General features: G+C 43.5%; 1 protein-coding gene across 1 annotated transcript in view; it reads left to right on the forward strand.

Moving 5' to 3' along the window:
* cacna1bb (calcium channel, voltage-dependent, N type, alpha 1B subunit, b) overlaps positions 1–19,055 on the forward strand; it is a 103,339-nt gene that overhangs the window by 67,304 nt on the left and 16,980 nt on the right. The window contains exons 22-41 of the mRNA XM_029837495.1: positions 358–1,074; positions 1,350–1,555; positions 1,624–1,753; positions 2,386–2,515; positions 2,933–2,992; positions 3,210–3,316; positions 4,701–4,712; positions 7,038–7,058; positions 9,566–9,662; positions 10,260–10,420; positions 10,559–10,696; positions 12,349–12,550; positions 12,896–13,060; positions 13,749–13,859; positions 15,381–15,464; positions 16,162–16,164; positions 16,601–16,717; positions 17,219–17,284; positions 18,638–18,729; positions 18,821–18,971. Of these exons, the coding sequence (XP_029693355.1) occupies positions 358–1,074; positions 1,350–1,555; positions 1,624–1,753; positions 2,386–2,515; positions 2,933–2,992; positions 3,210–3,316; positions 4,701–4,712; positions 7,038–7,058; positions 9,566–9,662; positions 10,260–10,420; positions 10,559–10,696; positions 12,349–12,550; positions 12,896–13,060; positions 13,749–13,859; positions 15,381–15,464; positions 16,162–16,164; positions 16,601–16,717; positions 17,219–17,284; positions 18,638–18,729; positions 18,821–18,971 (2,770 nt within the window). The remainder of the gene's footprint in view (positions 1–357; positions 1,075–1,349; positions 1,556–1,623; positions 1,754–2,385; positions 2,516–2,932; positions 2,993–3,209; positions 3,317–4,700; positions 4,713–7,037; positions 7,059–9,565; positions 9,663–10,259; positions 10,421–10,558; positions 10,697–12,348; positions 12,551–12,895; positions 13,061–13,748; positions 13,860–15,380; positions 15,465–16,161; positions 16,165–16,600; positions 16,718–17,218; positions 17,285–18,637; positions 18,730–18,820; positions 18,972–19,055) is intronic.

Below are 19,055 nucleotides of genomic sequence, written 5' to 3' on the forward strand. Positions count from 1 at the left end.
TCATTTATAGAGCACCGTGCACATGGTTCTTCGTCAATAACTTCATTAGAGGCTCAATAACTAGAATTAAACCAGCTATTTCTAAGGTATGAGACCTAATTACCTGTAAACTTTGACAAACTGGGTTGTAGAATACGACCCCACAGTGTCAGCTTCCTGTGATTGTCTCTGTTTTGTGTCTGAATTTCACGACACACACCCTTAAGTTTAGAAGATGGAAATTAAGCTTGTGGTGTCTCTATGGATGAAACTGAGGATGATCTTTTACTTAGCAACAACCTCCATATGCTGCCTCAGCTCTGTCTCAGTCCCTATTGTCATGTGAAGGTTGTCTGTTGGTTTGATCCATGTGTGCAGTAAAGAGCAGCAGCGGACTGCCAAGACCATGTCAGTGTGGGAGCAGAGGACCAACCAGCTGAGGAGACACAACATGAGGGCGAGCAGCGAGGCCTTGTTCAACGAGCTGGATCCAGAGGAGCGCCGCCGGATGTCCACTGCCCTCCACCTGCATCCAGACATGAAGACTCATCTGGACCGGCCGCTGATAGTAGAGGACAGGGGTGGAGACAAGCCTGCGCGGACTCCTGAGGGAGGACATTTGGAGTCCGATCACGAAGGACACTCCAGGAAGCATCACCGACACCGTGACAGGAACGGAGAGAACAGGGAGGGATGCGATGGCCGGGGTGGGAGGCACCACACTCATCACAGCCGGAGCAGAGATCACAACGGCAATGGCTCTCAGTCAAAGGAGAGGAGAGGGGAGAGGAGCCACAGCCGCAACGGAGGGCAGGGTCACAGGCACCACCACCACCATCACAATGGCTCCCCTGAGGAGGAAGCCAATGACGTGAGAGGAGGAGAAGAACGGGTCCATCGCCACCACCACTCCCATCGCCCGCCAAAGGAGGGAAACGGCACCATCGCAAATGGTTCCCAGGGTGATCGGAAGGGGAAGTGTGGAGGAGGAGACAGTAACGGAGAGAGGAAGGGGCACTGCTCCCATGTCAGAGCTCAGCCGGCCGGGGATGGAGACGACTTCAAGAAGAACAAAAACGGAAACCAAAGTCACTGGTAAAAACTTTAAGCTGCTCATATCAGGGATGTGAAATATTTTTCTTTATTCGATAAAAGAAATCTCATGGATATAATCTAGTGCAATTTATATATGATTTTACAATTTATTAATTGTGCTTATTGGGCGCTAAACGGCAACTTTATTGGAAGAATTTTGTGGTCCCAGGAGGGTTGAAATGTTGTTTTTCTTTTCATTTGGATGCCTTTTGGCGGGAAAGGCTAGAAGCAGAATCTGATCATGTCTGTGATGAGATAAACATCTCTCTCCCCAGGGAGAAGACGCCAGATGCTCAAGAGGATGGCCTTGCCTCGACTCCCCTGCAGGCCATGCGGGGCGGCCTGACAGCTGGGGAAAAGCAAGAAGACGCCGATAACCTCAAGAACTCCACCAGGGCCAGTCAGGCTGGCCTCAACAGTAACGCCATCCACATCCCTGTCACGATCACTGCCCCACCTGGAGAAACTACTCTCATCCCCAGTGAGTGCCGTTAGGAGACTACTGTAGTCCGGTTCTACACCTGTATTTCATCTGCATCTTCCCATCAGTGAACAACATTGACTGCGAGAGCTTCCAAATCCGCGAGGAGAAGAAGAATTTGGAGGAAGCGGAGGAGGTGAATGGGCCTCGGCAGATGCTTCCCTACAGCTCAATGTTCATCTTTGGGCAAACGAACCCGTAAGTTCAAACTACAGGTGACAAACGGAGACGATTGATCATTTGAATTCAAGCAAACGCAGTAGGATATCGACACCACGCGGTGGTTGTTTTCTCTGCCACTGATTTATGTTGTTCCTGTACCTGAGCGCGATAAATTGTGCTCATGGTGTTCTTTAATCTTTGACCAGTGTTGACTATCTGATGGATTGCAGCACAGCGTTACGTAACACTGGCATCACCAGAAGTGTACCTAATTTCCTCAGTCTCCCTTTATGCTAACACAGAGTGGAGAGAAATTGAAGTTGGCAGCTGCTCATGTATCTGAGCCAGATTGAGTTGATGGTAAAATACCAATGTGTGGGCAGATCGCAGAACCCTCAGAACAAATTATTTTCACATTTTGATCCTTGATGTATTGTTATGTATTTAAATTGCTCCGAAAGACAGAACTCGTAGTGCGTGGGCGAGCAGCATGCAGTTCACCAAAAGCAGCCTTGCTTTTATTGTGGGGAAAGTTGAAAAACCTGACGGCCGCGTGTCACGTAGCTTGTCATCGTTTGTGCTTCCCAGTTGAGAGACAATGTCTCCTGCCCAGACCGAGTGATCCATCACCCCTCTGAGTTTACACTTACATCTGTGTGTTCCCGTAGGGTGCGACGGCTGTGTCACTATGTGGTCAACCTACGCTACTTCGAAATGTGCATCCTGATAGTCATCACCATGAGCAGCATCGCTCTGGCAGCTGAGGACCCCGTGCAAGCCAACGCACCACGCAACAATGTGAGTCACACTGACTTGGTGAATAACCATCTCACAAAGTTACTCAGAACAGTGCTTCTAAACAAAGGAGCTAGCGCAGAAACTCTTGGTTTTTTTCTGGATTTTTAAACCTTTTTTTGGCGTGTGATGCTGCGTTTTTTTCCTGACACATTATCCCGTTCTGGGAATATTCACATAGGGCTGATATTTTTTGCACTTTGACAGCCGAGCACCACTAATTTGCGTTGGGGTCAGGTATGCTTTAGGAATTCGAGGTGACGTACGCTGTGTGTGCTGTTTGTTCCTACGTGGGTGTTGAGGTAGTTTGTGTAAGCAAAGGTGCAAGGTTATCCAGTTTGAGAGCTCTGACAGGCCTCGGGGGGGTGTCACATCAGCATCTGTCACTGGATTTATTGCAGCTGTAATTCTATGATCCAGGTTCTCAAGTATTTGGATTACGTCTTCACCGGAGTCTTCACTTTTGAGATGGTGATTAAGGTGAGAATGCCTCAAAACATGCACTTTTATTTGAGCTGTAAAATAACACTTAAAAAAATTAACTAGAATTTAATTTGGGAAAAAAACTCAGATTGATTGGTGAAATTTTAACATCAGCTCGGGCTAATGTAGCAACCGGTAGGCAGCATGGAAATATCATTATTGGGTTTTTTTAAATTTTCATCTAATGAATGCTCTTGCTCTCTTGTGGCTGCAGATGATTGACCTGGGACTGCTCCTTCATCCGGGCTCCTACTTCCGTGACCTTTGGAATATTCTGGACTTCATTGTGGTCAGCGGAGCTCTGGTGGCCTTCGCCTGCTCGTGAGTTTCCTGTAACCTTTTCACAGACGTACAGATAATCAGACAGGAAGCAGTACAGCACCACGACCCATCACTGGGATATCCTTTAGTGTCTCTACAATTTCACCCCAAGCAGTTACTAATTTCAGTCTCTGAGTTTAATCCTGCTTGGACTTATTTGGCCAGCATGACTATCTCAAATTTTCCGTTAAGATAGCAACTCATTAAACTTGCAGCTAAGGACTCTAAACAATGAATTGAGGTTGATGGACTGTACTTAAAAATATTGAACAAACATTTTTGTAGAAAGCAAAGGGCTAACATTGCACAGGTAGTTTGCTGACTGCAGGTTTCAATTTACATTTAGCTATTTTCTCACAACTGAATGGTGCTAAATGGAGACCATATTTTCGACACACCGAGGACAACTTTCTCTTAATTAAACAGCCTAGACTTTAAGACACATCCCATCTTCCTAACAGAACCATTTACAGCCTACATCATTTAGAATTTGCAGGCACATTGTGACAATGAAAGTACTGCCTCAGATGGAGCCTATTGTTTAAACAGATGAGGAAGCAGGACCCCAAATCACCAGAAACCTGGTTTATAAACCCATTTTAACGCAGTTTCGAACGGGAAAGTGTCGCTTGACTGGCATAGTGCTGATTTTAGCCCCTCTGTGCCAGAGCCAGAGACCACTGTTTAATTGCCCTGGTGCCATACTTTGTGTTGCCACAGTACGTGCACAGCCATCTGTTTACAGTAAATGGGTCTATAACACATATCCTACCAACTGTAGAGTCAGTGTGTTATTACATTAATTATTAAACGTAAGATTAGTACATTATTTACTATTTAATCCTTAGTGGGGTCACGATGGAGCTGAAATCTATCCCATCTACCTCCAGGTGATGAGGGTCTGTATTGGGCGATGCCAGCTCATCGCAGAGTTTAGAAAATTCAATGGACCAATCAAAGTTTGGTCCGTTTCAGCGCTTTTAGCACATAAATATTTATGTAGCATTGCTGCAATTAGAGTTCATTATATTAAGCTGACTCCATGTGTTGAAGTGTCCTGACTATAGCGGATGTCCTGCAGCCAATAATGAGCCCCCTGCTCCCTGCAGGCACATGGTCAAGGCCTCCAGTGTAAGAGTTACGTATTGTCTTCTGAACAGCACTTTCAGTTTCTCTGCCTTCTAGCACCATCTCAGATGGTCCTTTAAAGTTTACGCATGTTTTGTCACCTGTTTATTTCTCTGTTTGGCTTTTCTCGCTGCTCTCCTCTCCCCTGCCAGATGGACGGTTCTCCCTTTTTTTCTCTGTTGCTGACTCTGAATCTGTCTTCTCTGTTTCACTTTCCCCCCCCTCTGCTTTGTTTTCTGGCTTGGATTGCTTTCAGGAGCCTCATGGGGTAATGCCTGATCTCTGCCCGTCTGTCTGTGTCTTCCATCATGTTTTCCTTCTTCCGTGTCTTGTCCTTGTTCTAATGCATCACTACAGCAGCCTTCCTCTCTGAGCTAAATGTTTCAATCAAATGTCATATTTGGTTTTTCGCACATATCGTCCCCGCCTCACACATCCTGGCATTTTCTCCATGTTATGTAACCGTGTTTGTGTCACAGCTGTTTTGATTTCAAGTACAATCACCTGTTTTTATAGGGAATATGCGTTTGTCGGAACTGTATGGAATGTTAAACACTAGTTTTCAAATGGTTTTTTGCTTTGATTCAAGTTTCAAAATATTTCCAGCTATTTGTGAATACAAGGAATCTGAGATCCAGTAAAAAAAAAACAGCCCTTTTAAAATGGGCTTTCTCAAACACAACTTTATTATGTGCATCTCAATAAATGATGTCATCAAATAGTTGATGATTTTGGGGGCGGAGCTAATGAAGCCCCGAATTTCAATGTCCCGGAAAATTTGAACGCTGGGGCAAAGTTTAACGTTGGAGAGTCGCGGTGTCAGGGTTTGCTGAGCCTTTCACTGGTCTCTGGGTGGTGTTCAGCAGGCTACACAATCATGCTGAAGGCTGCTGACTGGACGGTTGTCCAGAGGACGCTCATGGACACCTGCTCAAGGAGGGAAAGACAAAAAAAGGCCATTGCTAAAGAGGCTGGCTGATCTCAAAGGGCTGCATCCAAGCACAAGAGCAAATGTGGTGAGAAAAGGTGCACCAGCAACCTTGAGAGGATCGTGAAACAAAGGCCTCGGAGGAATAATGGCCAGATTCACTCGCAGTGGACTCCAGCTGCAGCCAGCGCTTCAAGAGCCACTCAGCACAGATGTGTCCAGGCCCTGAGCTCCAACTGGCCCATCCTTTGTGTGTTAGGACACTCTGGAACCAGAGACGCCACAGGTGTTTCACCTGGGTGGAGGACATAAAGGACGGCACTGGTGCTCAGTGGTCCAAAAGTCTCTCCCTTTTGGGCTCCCGGGGAGGGGACACAATGGGCGAAGGTAGGGTCCACCCCAGGATGAGTCGCCAACGCCCTATATGAGCGTTTGTGTGTTCGGTGCCTTGCTCGAGGGCACCTCGGCAGTGCTCTGAAGTTCAGATGAAAGTAAAGTTTGCATTTCACATCAAAATTTAAGGTCCCGGAATCAGGAGGAAGAGTTGAGATGCACAGAATCCAAGCTGAGATGCAGTGTAAGGTTTCCACTGCGTTTTGTCAGGTCAAAGGTCAGCGTGGGCGTCTACCAGGGGATTTTATAGCTCTTCCCACTTCCGTTTGCTGACTGGCACCTGCCCACACTTCCAAAAGTACCAACACCTGGGTGAAGGAATACGACATCATCGTGTTTGATTGGTCCGCTAACACGCATGACCTAAATTCCCCTGTGTGTCCTGAATTACTGATTCAGTAAATCCGACTTTATTGAGATGCACTAGTGATACAGATGTGGGAGTGTGAAGCACTGTTTACTCCTTGAGTGTCAAATGTTGCAAAATACGATGCTGCTCATGCATTCAAGTAATATTTTGACTGAAACACTTAGACCAGCGTGAATATGTAACAGCTTCGATAGATGATTCAGCACGGCCACAAGAAAAACCCTCTAATATTAGCTGTTTAAGCCATAATTGCTTTTATGTACAACTCTGTTTTCTTTTGGGGGGTTTAAATTCAAAATTGCATCATTGTTTAAAACAGCAGGCCAAGCTAGCAGGCAGTTGCTGCATCTTATTTGACACAAGAGGAGTGAAAAGATGTAAAATGACGAGTGTTTTAAAGCTAAACATAGCTTAGAGATTTGTTTTGTGAGCTTGTTGAAAGGTAGGAAATCCAAACGCTATCTTCTCACATCCACTCAGCCTTCATCCATTTCTCCCAGATTACCTCCCTGTCCAGCATCCTCTCCCTCACATGGCATGTGGCCTTTGGAATGCTGGTTTTCCACGAGCACCACTCTCTTCTCGTGCGTGCGGTTCACCCTGGTGTTATGAAATAACATGTTCATTGCCAACAATGGTCTTTAATACTCGATCAGACGTGCGTGTTGCCGTGCATTTTGACAGGGTAATTTGAGGTTTCCTATTTGTCCCTGTGTTTTCTTTTCAGTGTGTTTTGATGTCGTAAGTTTTAAGGCCGCAAAAACAAGTATCGCTGTGTTTTTTTCCACATTTTGTGATACCAGTGAAGAGTTTATTTCGCGCTGTCTTTTATTTGCTCTGTTTATGTGGGTGCTGTTTGTGTATTCTGTGTTTGTGTGCTTATCATTGCTTTTTCTCATCAGATCTCAACAAAGCGTGGCCAGGTGGGAACTGTCCCTATCAACTTATTGACTATTGATCATCCCGAACCCGCTCCCCCCATATGTGAAACACAGAACACTCCTCGTGTTGACCTTTTTAATCAGACTTTGTGCCCTCCATCCCAAGATGCTTGGGATATGACTGTGACTCCCTCCCTTTATCCTCTCTTTCCTTTTAGAAAAAAAAAACAGTCCCAATATTCGGACATTCAGAAGGAGAGTCAATATTGGGAATGTTGCCTCATAGCTTTCAGAAGGCAAATCTGGGACCCAGAATTGACCTGGACTCATTTCTGCTCACAAACTGAATTGTGACCAAGCTAAAGATGATACCCTCCACACTTTTTCTTTCTTTACCTCTGGAGCACAATCTCACGTCACCGCCCTGTCTCATTCAAAATGGGCTTAAAGATAGAGAAGTTCTTGTAAAGTAACTCTTCTATGGAAAATTTTACAGAAAATATTTAATATTATATTTATTGCAACTTCACTGTCCCTTAAGCACAGATGCTAGGCTACCTTACTGTACAGCTTGCATTTTTTTAAGCTATTGCAATAACTACATTTTCATAGCAAAAATCTGATGCTAATGTGTTTATGATAAGAATAAGAATATAAATATTATCTTCCTTCTTTAGAGCAGTAGATACTGATGCTTTCATGGTCATTCTCAGAGACAACACAGAGATTGGCCTGGCTGTAATTATAATTTGATTATTACACAACCTGGAGAACACGTTTAGTAATTAAAAATGTTAAAGAAAAAGGTAGTGGACATTAAAACAAACAAAATAACCCTGAATTTTCTACTGTTTTCAGACATTATGTGTTACATATAATTAGTACAGTCTTCTCAATAATTAAATAATACTCAAATATAGCAATGTGTAACAAGCGTGTACCAAGCGTGCAGGTTTCTGCTGTCAGGTCTTAGATCTCTAAACAGGAAGTGCTCCTTTTTCTCTTTGGGAAATGATGACTGGGGTTTACTTCACATGCCTGCGCTGCCCTCTCACGCCCCCCCTGAACCCTCAGCACTTCTGAAAGCTATTGGGCGACTGTTACTACATGTCAGCGTTGAGGTCCTTCAATAGTGAGGACTGCCAATGAATTTACAGATGCATGCTGGGATAAACCAGTCATTAAAGCATGAGAGCTGCATGCCGATTTAGTCAAGTTTTCCATGGATAGAGGGGAAACGCGCGGAGCGTAAAATGTATGGAACCACGCTTTTCTCTTCAATTGAGCCCCGATACACCACAGGCAACTGACGTTTATGTAAAAATAGTTCATCTTTCATCATTCGGAGTGTGTTTCTGGCATCCTGTGTGACACAAAGCTTGAAAAGAAGTGTTGCATTACATTCAGCATCTTTAGCAGCTGCTAATTCCATTAGAAAAAGTCCGGTTAGGCTTTAATCCTCTCTTTGTTTGTTTTTGACAGAAAAATGTGCTATTTACCTATCAAATAAACACACGCTCACATTAATCCTCACACATTTTGGATGGCGATAAAAGACAAAGGGCCGTGCTACGTTGTGACTAGCGCATATCGTTCTTGTTTTATTAATGCTCTGTTGATGCATTAGACCATGTAATATGCCTTTTATGTCACGAAACTAACATTTATTAGTCACTAAAAATGGCCAACAATAATGAAGCACTTTAGACTCTCATTTAATAGCAGTTCAGTCATCTGTATTGACTAGTTGTTCTGTAATGGATTACTCTCTCTGTCCTTCATTGATTTTAAATATGCTTACCCATCCTGATTTATGTCTTTTATTTTAAATTTTAAAGCTGAGGATAAATTATTAGGTGCAGAGCAATGGCCGCAGTGTGCGTGAACGCGACTCATTAATTTCAGCAACAACCTTCTCACAGCTACTTTGTCAAGCTCCATCTTGCCGTCCTCCTGCCGTGTGTGTGTCTGTCGCAAATCCTGCAGCATCTGCATAAGCTGATGTCGTGGTTCCTGCAAAGAAGATGCCTTCCCACACAGGGGGGCTGATTCTTTGAGCATTTTTGGAAAACTGTAGTACTTTTTGTGTTCAATGATTAAGCAAAAAAAAAAGCTGCATGTGTCTCTTGTGGGTTAGAGACTTTAATCCAAGTGGATGGTAGTTGTTTCACTACCGTGTGAATATCTTGTACCTAAATTCTTGGTGATTTGCAGGAAAATGAAATGCAAATGAAGCTAATGATGAGAAAACAATTATGTAGTAAATGTGTAATAGCACATATTGGAACAAAGAGTCGAAAACAACAGAGTCCATACGAATTTATCAACAAATATGATTTGTTTTCAACTTATCTCCCTCTAGTTGCATGTTTGTGTAAAATAACAGTATTAATTCACATGCATGTCCTCTACTAACAGGGTAGAAACAGCCATTTCCACCAGTATATCCGCTATGCTACAACCAGCTGCTGTTATTGGAGGGTGGAAGTGATGACTGATCAGAATTTCTTTTCTTAACATCACTCTGACTGTGGTTTTTGTCTGCACAGAGGGACAAAAGGCAAGGACATCAACACCATCAAGTCTCTGAGGGTCCTACGAGTCCTGCGTCCCCTCAAAACCATTAAACGGCTGCCCAAGCTGAAGGTGCAGTAATCGGTCTCTCGTGGGTTTCAGTCTGGTAACAAGAATACCTCAGGAAGAGCCAACTTTAGTGGTTTCTGGTTACTGATAAGGAGACACTTAAAATATTGTTATAATAAGAATTATTAGACTCGTGAGTGATGAGCCTCAGCTGTTTCCTCTTGTGCAGGCAGTTGATGGTTGTGACAAAAACGGAAAGATGAGATGGGAGTATTAGAAATGATGATTGAGAAACATCAGAGCTGACAGAGAAACGCTCGTCGGCGAGCCCGCCCTCGGAGGGATCTGGCAGAAAGGCTGCTAGCAGATGAGCGAGTGCACCCTGAGCGCTCAGCAGACAAGCTCCACGATGATGGTGCTTTGTGGTGCTTTTATTCACCAGCAAGAGATTTGTCAGCAGAGCTCCACAGAGCACCTCATGAGAGGGCTGTAATAGCACCGATATCCTCAAGATGTGTGTGAACAGTACGCAGAGGGGCTCTTCAAGTGTAGCATTTCCAGAGCTCTCACATCCCACGACTGTATTGGCCTCAAAGCAAGACGGAAAGTTGGCAGCAATGGATGGTTTTTAGTCATTTGTCTGTTTTTTTTCTCTTCCAGGCCGTGTTTGACTGTGTTGTGAACTCTCTGAAGAACGTCCTCAACATCCTCATTGTCTACATTCTCTTCATGTTCATCTTTGCTGTGATTGCTGTGCAGCTCTTTAAGGGCAAATTCTTCTACTGCACCGATGAGTCCAAAGTTCTGGAGAAGGACTGCAGGTAAGGGAACGTCAAAGAATGTCATTGGGTAAAATTTTTTAATTTACTAAGACAAAAAAATTACTGGTAGTAGAGAACAGGAAAACAGCAGAATTTTATATTGTTTTTTAAAATTATATCTCCTTTTTGTCTGATTAGGGGTCATTTTTTGGAGTATGACAAGGATCATGTGACAGCTCAGCCAAGAGAATGGAAAAAGTACGATTTCCATTACGACAACGTTCTGTGGGCCTTTCTAACGCTCTTCACGGTCTCCACAGGAGAGGGCTGGCCCATGTAAGTGAGAACACACTCTGGATTCTGTCATCACACCCACACAGAGGAGACACAATGACAAAACATCCTCTTAATGCACTGACTGTGGCGTGAAATCTAAGTTGCGACTTTGGGTTGTGTTATTTTTTTGTAAATAACACAACTTGTTCTACCGCTGCATTTATCAAGGTTCAGTCATTTTTAAGAATGAGCTTGATGAGGCATAAATGTTGCCTTTACCATGACAATTTTGAAAAAATAATCATCCACATCAGGGGAATTTAACGTTAAACCAAAGATAACCAGGGAAATAAAGCGCTCGGAGAGTGCAGACGTCTGCTGAACAGGTCATTTTTGTGACTTCAATCCATCCTATCGTACACAATATATACTGTGTATTGGCAGTAGTAATACAAGGTTCCATAACATAACAAGTAGGTCACTTTGATCAAAGCCCCTTGGCTTTGTTCTTTGGAAGGTCAGAGGTCAAATTCTTTCCATATTCCAGAACTTTACCAATGTTGATAATATCCCTTGTCCCAATTTGACATGAAAATTACTTTAAAATCCATTCATAACATTTGGCATTATCTTGCTAACAAACATGCTAATTGTCAGAGCTCCTCACTGAATAACAAATAATCAAAGAAGGGAGACTTGCAGGGAAATGAAGGTCCAAAAAATTACATCCTAACTGTACTTTGAATTAGTAACACAAAGTTAAAAGCAGTGACAATTTACAACAGAAAGGTTGCTATTTTTTATTCCCCACACTCTCCAGTAAGATTTCCTTTCTTTTTTTTTTAAAGGACTGCAGGAGCTCGGCTGTCTCAGCCTTCATTTCTGTGTCTTTACTAAAGATGCCATCAAGGCAAACATGGCTCAAGTCTGCTGGTGTGGTCCGCTGGCTTTTATTATCCTCATCAATCGTTGATGCTTGATTGTTGTTTTGCTGCACTTACCTGCAATAAGTCTGTCAAGTCTGGCTTGTCAAGTCTTCTAAAAACCAGTCTTTACAATCACGCTGCAGTTACAATAACACACGCACGCCCTGTTTTTATGACTGTCAACGGACTGAGGGAGAAGGTATGATACACTGAGTTGGGAGCAGTTTGAGGGAACAAATCTATGCTGCTCTGCTGCGTAAAGACTCCCTCTAGTCTCACTGTGTAAAAAGTGTGTGTCTGTACACAGCAGGTAGCCCCACGCTTCAATCATAACAAAACCTATTCATACAGTAGATGTGAAATTAGATATTATAGAAATGGCAGCCTGGATTATTTTGGGGCAAATTTGATGCACTTTTTCATCCATTGAGCTCTATTTAACTGTCAGAATTTTTATTAGAATATAACACAAACGGGGAAATGATGCCGTTCGGTCTACTGATTGTACGGTTCTCTTCAAATATCTCTTCAGCTCAGGGGTTTGGTGTGTGCTACAATTAGTTATCATTTATTCAACCAAAATAAATCTTTAATCATTGTGCCTTGCATCCTTTATATCGATTAAGGAGGATTGTTCTCATTATCTTCTAATTATGCAACAAATTGGAGTCTAATACCAGTCTAGAAATTTATAAAAAAGCTCCAAAATGTGTTCTTTGATATATTGCAGCCACTACTTGATCTGCAGAGATGCTTGTTGTAATTTCGTGCTTTCCTGTATTTCAGGGTCCTCAAGCACTCTGTGGACGCCACTTACGAAGACCAGGGTCCGAACCCAGGCTTCCGCATGGAGACCTCCATCTTTTATGTGGTCTACTTTGTGGTTTTCCCCTTCTTCTTCGTCAACATCTTTGTGGCTTTGATCATCATCACCTTTCAGGAGCAGGGAGACAAGGCCATGTCAGAGTGCAGCCTGGAGAAGAATGAGGTGCACCAGTCATTTATTCCTCCCATATTTGCTAACCCAGTTGAGTGGGAGCAAAATTGGAATTCCGAGCTTATCATGGTTTACTTTTAGGAAAGTTAGACCCATCAAGATTTGCAGTTTGCTCACATAAAGGCTCCAACCACTGCTGTCTTCACCTTCTCTTCAGATGCATGTTGAAATGTTGCTGAATGATCAGAGCTTTTCATCTTTTCTAGTCGTCATTCAGTGTCGGGAAAATCGCCCCTTTGCTTTTGGGCTTCTTTGTGGTTTTTCCCCCACTTCGTGTTTAACTTTGATGTTCAAGTCGTGTGAAAAGACTCAAGCATTTGTGATTGTTTTCAACAGAGGGCCTGTATTGACTTTGCCATCAATGCCAAGCCTCTGACCAGATACATGCCAGAGAACAAGCTGTCCTTCCAGTACAAGATGTGGAAGTTTGTGGTGTCTCCTCCGTTTGAATACGCCATCATGACATTAATCGCTCTCAACACTGTGGTGCTGATGATGAAGGTTCGTCAGGCCTGCTCACGAGGCAGAGATGAGGCTGTGTTTAGTTCTTTAGCAAAGTGCTCTAATTACAGTTCAAACACTTGCAGATGTGGCTACCATTCAGAATAAGAGCTGCAGCTGCAGCATCAGAGCACACATCCAGGCTTTTGCCATCCGATGAAAATAGCGGAACTTGAGAGCTTCTTTGTGCGCTGAATAGAGAACGGCTCTTTGGTGGCACAGAGGAACCCTCATCTGAGGGCTGTTTTTTCATGTAGGCAGAAAAAACATCTCCACTTGCCCCCTTTTTAACGCTTTAGCAACTTTAAAGAACGATTTGTTGTCATGAGGTAACTTCATGTCCCTGATTTTTAGTGCCGTTAAAAAAGGATCAAACGCTTTCACAGTGCATCACTTTTAATGATGTAGATCTTGAAATGTAATTAAGGTAAAATCACTTAATACACTCACTGTAGGACATATGTGGTGTATTCAGTGTTGCTACACGAAGCCTAATCAGTTATTGTGCTGATTGAGCATTCTATTAGAGGCCAGAGGCTGACTCTTTCCACTGCAGTTAATCAGGTTAAATTATGATTGTGTATCGTAAGATTTGGGTTTAAAAGTTCTAGATTTAGTCTTGAAACTTTTGTATTTCTGCATTCTTTCATCCGTCCTAATAACTGCTGTCTTTGTCCTCTTCCCTCAGTTCTATGGAGCTCCAGACCTGTATGAATCCATGCTGAAATATTTAAACATCGTTTTCACAGCCCTCTTCACTCTGGAGTGCATCCTCAAGATTATTGCCTTCGGTCCACTGGTGAGCAGCTGCAGCACTGCGCTCTGCAGCACACCCTCATTTCTCTTCTTCTATGTTTCCCGATGTTGTGCCATTTGGACACGTTTGGGAAACTCAACATTCTCAAAAAAAAATCCTCCCTAGTAACATCAAGTGGAAGGATGTTGGAGTCATGTGAGTGAAAGATGAAGCCGGGTGGGTCACAGAACAATTAAAACAAAAGTGTCAAACTGGGGTTAATTATAGCTGCACAAATGCATAAATCTCTCCAGCGTGACACAGTCCGCTCTGCAGCGATGCATTTCATCTCTGGCTCCGTTCCATAACAGGCCCATTTATTAAATACCTTTTCCTCATACACCACTTGACTCCACCTATTTGAACTGTTAAAATGAAAGATGAGCACATGTGTGCTTCTAACATCAGCTAGCTAATCTCGTTTCACTGCAGCCGCACGACTCGGCAGCAAAAACCATCTTTATTCATCGAATCATCTTTATTCATGTAGCGTCCGTTGCAGTCAAAATTGTCTCTAGGCGCTCTCCAGAATCCCAGGGCCTGACCCCAGACAAGCAACAGTGGCAAGGAAAAACTCCCCTTTAACAGGAAGAAACCTTGAGCAGGACCAGGCTCATGTAGGGGGACCCTCCTGCTGATGGGGGGGGGGGGGGGGGGGGGGGGGGGGGGGGGTAGAGAGAAGAGAAGGAGAAGGGGGAGGAGAGGTAGAGGAGAGACTGGACATCATACTTGCAAATACATTAATTACAATGAGCAATCACAGTTAGAGCTGAGTGGGTCAGTGAGGTCAGAGGTCAGCAGGTCAGCAGGTCAGTGCACAGTTATCTGGTACCTGATGATGGAGGGAGGCAGAGGAGGGGAGGGAAGCACATCACAGCAGCCTTTGACCTCCCGTTAAATGCTTGACCCATTAGCTAAGCTCTTAATTCACATAGTGTGAATATACGAATATACCCCCCCCCCCCCCCACCCCCACACACACACACACACACACATATAAAATGTATGTACTGCATATGTTAGAATAGTAATATTTTGGTGCATTGAAGTCAATTTTAATGAACATTTATCATTATTAATGAGAACATTTTGCTTTTTATTGCAATATGAGAGTTTAATGAGAGTTGATAACATCATTCAGTCAGAGATTTAATTCCAACCAAATTGCTATTCATCAACTTCACTATTTATCTGAAGATGTTTATATCAATATGACAACCAAATATTTGAAGCACACAAATCTCGTTGTGCACTCTAAGATTATATTTCCTTTTTTTTTTACGGCTAACATTTTATCGGTCAACACATATTAACCAATAACTACTGGCTTTTTTTTAACAACATATTGTTCCATTTGACATGAAAAATTATTTCTAATGACCTAAGTTGGTAAATCTTGTGTTAAAAAAGGTATTTTTGTAAGCATTTGAAACGACGTCTGTGAAGTGAAGTGATTAATCCATGCACAATTGTGCCAGGAAAGAAATGCAAAGTTAAAAAGGAAATCTCGTGTTCCCCTTACAGAACTACCTAAAAGCCGCCTGGAATGTCTTCGACTTTGTGACTGTGCTGGGAAGCATCACTGACATCTTGGTCACAGAGGTTAAGGTGAGACGGGCAGCGATTGGAAGGTTTTCTGAGGCCGCCGCTGCTTCCAGTGCTGCACTCTTGAAGGCAGTGTGCTATTTACGGCATTAGGAGACACGTGTTTATGCAAAGACTATAATTTAATGGAGGCTGGGACATTGTTTTCTCCTGTTCTTTTGATGGACATATAAAAACAGAAAAGTCTCTCACCCAAACCAGCCATCACGAGTGTCAGAAAGAACGTTACATGAGACTGTTTATTGCCATGACAGTTCAACGGCAGCCATGTAAATGTGCTCATTAACAGTGTGTCTTTTATTGCTTTTATCGAAGTATTCTTAAAGGTCACGCTTTGCTCTTTTCTCAGCCTCAGCCCTAAAATCAACACGATTTCAGTGGAAAACGCATCCAGACAAACCTCCAGTTTGTTGTTTGAGTTGTATGATTCCATATTCTGATTGTACAAAAGCTGCAATTAAGCGTATTTTTTCTGTTTCTTTGCTAACAAGGAAAGTATCAATAAATGATGGTTGATGGAGGGCTGAGGCGGAGCACCGTAGCTTTCTCTGTTGTTGTCACTTTTCTTGTGATCATTAGTGAGTTCTTCTGTCTACTGCCTTCCTTTTTTTGTCTCTCTCTTGCTTTTTCCATCTTCTGCTGTGTCTCTCCTGGCGCCTGTGCCCTCACTCTGCCCCTTTATTGCATCTGCCACCTCTAGACGGTAAGTGGCTTCTCTTGTCGGCCTCTGTTCTGTCATTCCCCACCCACCCACACTTCCCCAAGCAGTGGTTTTTGATTTCTCTCTGCCTACTTTGAATTGTTTACCTCTGTGACATAATGTAAACCACGGAGAAGCGACTGATGGAAGTTCTAAAATCTCCAAGTGGGGAAAAAAACAGCAGAAAATTTTGATTTTAGTGCCATGCGATGGTCTATATATACATTAGTTCAGTAGATTTGTAGTCTGCTGCTCTGATGATCAAAACACCTGCATTGAATTTAAATTATTTTTTAAGGCTAGCCAAGATTTATGGTTTTCTAATCAGATTCAACCAATATTAACATTTTCCTTTTCCACCATAATACTCAGCCCAAACTAATTTGGCTTCTTGTCAGTTTATATATCTGGATGCCTGACAGGTTGTTTTCCCTCCCAGGATAAGATGATCAACCTGAGCTTCCTGAGGCTCTTCAGAGCAGCTCGCCTCATCAAGCTGCTGCGGCAGGGCTACACCATCCGCATCCTGCTGTGGACCTTCGTTCAGTCCTTCAAGGTACAACAGACAGAGGGATGCAGCCCACGCCACATTCAATTTCACCTTTCATTTTCTATGACAACAGAATTTAAATGTAAACGAGGGTGTGAAAACAGGCGGAGGTGCACTGCAGACTGCTCTATATTACCAGGGATAAGCCGGGTTAATTGTAGCGGTGTCAGCTCCAGCCGAGGGAATTTACAGCAGGTTTCACGTCAGCAGGGAGTGCTTTTAAGCCCAAGGAAAATGGACAGTGTCTGCAGAGTGTTAAAAGGTAGCAATTTAATTACAACAAATGTTCCCCTGCTCCTCTCAGCGATGTAAATCGCCGAAGAGAACTTTGCAGTGTCAGACTTATGCGTCAGGCTCCTCCTGTAAATTAGACTGTAAAATCATACAAGGCTCCGAGTCCTCTGTGGAGAATCTGATTTGTGGAAGGGCCAACTCAAATGAGGATTTGCAGCGCTGTATCCATGTGTTGTGAAGGACAGTGACCTGATATGTGCCCTTTTTTTACAGGCTCTGCCGTATGTCTGCCTGCTTATTGCCATGTTGTTCTTCATCTATGCCATTATTGGAATGCAGGTAAGTTGGGACACAACCAGCAAAGCAAAAGGACGACACCAACACCTTAGCTAATACAGGCTACAGCACGTAAAGACAACGACTGCAGCTTTGCCTTTATATTCAACCCCACTTGTTGTTTTAGGCTGGTGGTGTTGTAAAGTCAGGCCAAAGGATTAGATACACGTTACACAGGCCTCTCAATAACAGCATTTAGGTACTTGGGTAAATCTAGTGCTAAACTACATTTTGTTGGTTACTTCATATGTTTGTTACCCTAAATTGGATGGATGAATGGATGGATGGATGGGTGGGTGGGTGGATGGATGGATGGATGGATGGATGGATGGATGGGTGGGTGGGTGGGTGGGTGGATGGATGGATGGATGGATGGATGGATGGATGGATGGATGGGTGGGTGGGTGGGTGGATGGATGGATGGATGGATGGATGGATGGGTGGATGGGTGGATGGGTGGGTGGGTGGATGGATGGATGGATGGATGGGTGGGTGGGTGGGTGGGTGGATGGGTGGATGGATGGATGGGTGGATGGGTGGATGGGTGGATGGGTGGATGGGTGGATGTTTCTGCCTACTGACTAATCTCCTTGTCTCTCTTCATCTATTTAAACCAGTTATGTGGGCGTTCACTAGGGTTTTATAGTTTGTGGAGTACCATATATGGTAATAATGCACATTACTGATTACATCTTTTGGGATTTTCATAAATCTTTTTGCCAGATTCCTCTACTATTACCATAAAACTAACACTGGACAACAGCCCCATGGAAATGTTGTATCATTTCACCAACTGTATCGGAGGAATATCTTAGTTCAATTGTCTATTTTCCCACTGAAATAACATTTTCTTTACTTTCTACTCTTCTTATTCTGGTCTGTCCCTGCTGAACAAATGACATTCTCTACATGCGAGCTGTCAAAGGTGTCCACAGTGGTCAGCGAGGCGAGCAGGATGAACATGCTGAGGGGCAAATGAATATTTAAAACGCTACCTCTGGTTTGGATTGACAGTTGGGTATCAGCAGTTGTGACGGTCGTCCTCTCCCCGTCCACCTGCTGTCCAAAATCACTGACCAAGTGACACTAACATGGTGCTTTTACATGTGTTTAAAAAGAACAAAAGAATATAGTGGTCCAAAATGAAACGCAGAGGATTCCCAATCGCTCTATTTCCCAACCCTTTTATGTAAAGAGGGTAATGTTTTCAAGGATTCTAAAGACATAGATGCAGACCCTGTTAGGTCTCAGAATAGCCTGCAGACAGCTGGAGCGCCTGTGCTGTGGTGGCTCATTAGAACGCTACAGTCTGGCTGTGGATATTGCTGTGAACCACCTGCTCTCCTGCTTCCTCAGGTGTTCGGAAACATCGAGCTGATTGAGGAGAGCGCAATACATCGTCACAACAACTTCCAGACCTTTTTCCAGGCCTTGACCCTCCTCTTCAGGTTTCCAACGTTATATTCCAAGAAGACCTATTGCCATCTCCTGCTAATAAGGAGCAGCGTTGACTTTAACTGAAATGCGTTTGCTCCTCAGGAGCGCCACGGGCGAGGCGTGGCACGAGATCATGTTGGCGTGCCTGAGTAACCGCCCCTGCGATAAACTCTCAGGAACTGTGGGAAATGAGTGTGGGAGTGACTTTGCCTACTTCTACTTTGTCTCCTTCATCTTCCTCTGCTCCTTCCTGGTCAGTATTTAGCATGTTTGGTGTACATCTCTTAATTTCTCTTTGCTAATTCCAACAGAGTGAATTCCTGTTTTGAATTTGTAC

Source organism: Takifugu rubripes, chromosome 6 (assembly GCF_901000725.2).
Source record: "Takifugu rubripes chromosome 6, fTakRub1.2, whole genome shotgun sequence".
In the NCBI taxonomy this organism is placed as follows: domain Eukaryota; kingdom Metazoa; phylum Chordata; class Actinopteri; order Tetraodontiformes; family Tetraodontidae; genus Takifugu; species Takifugu rubripes.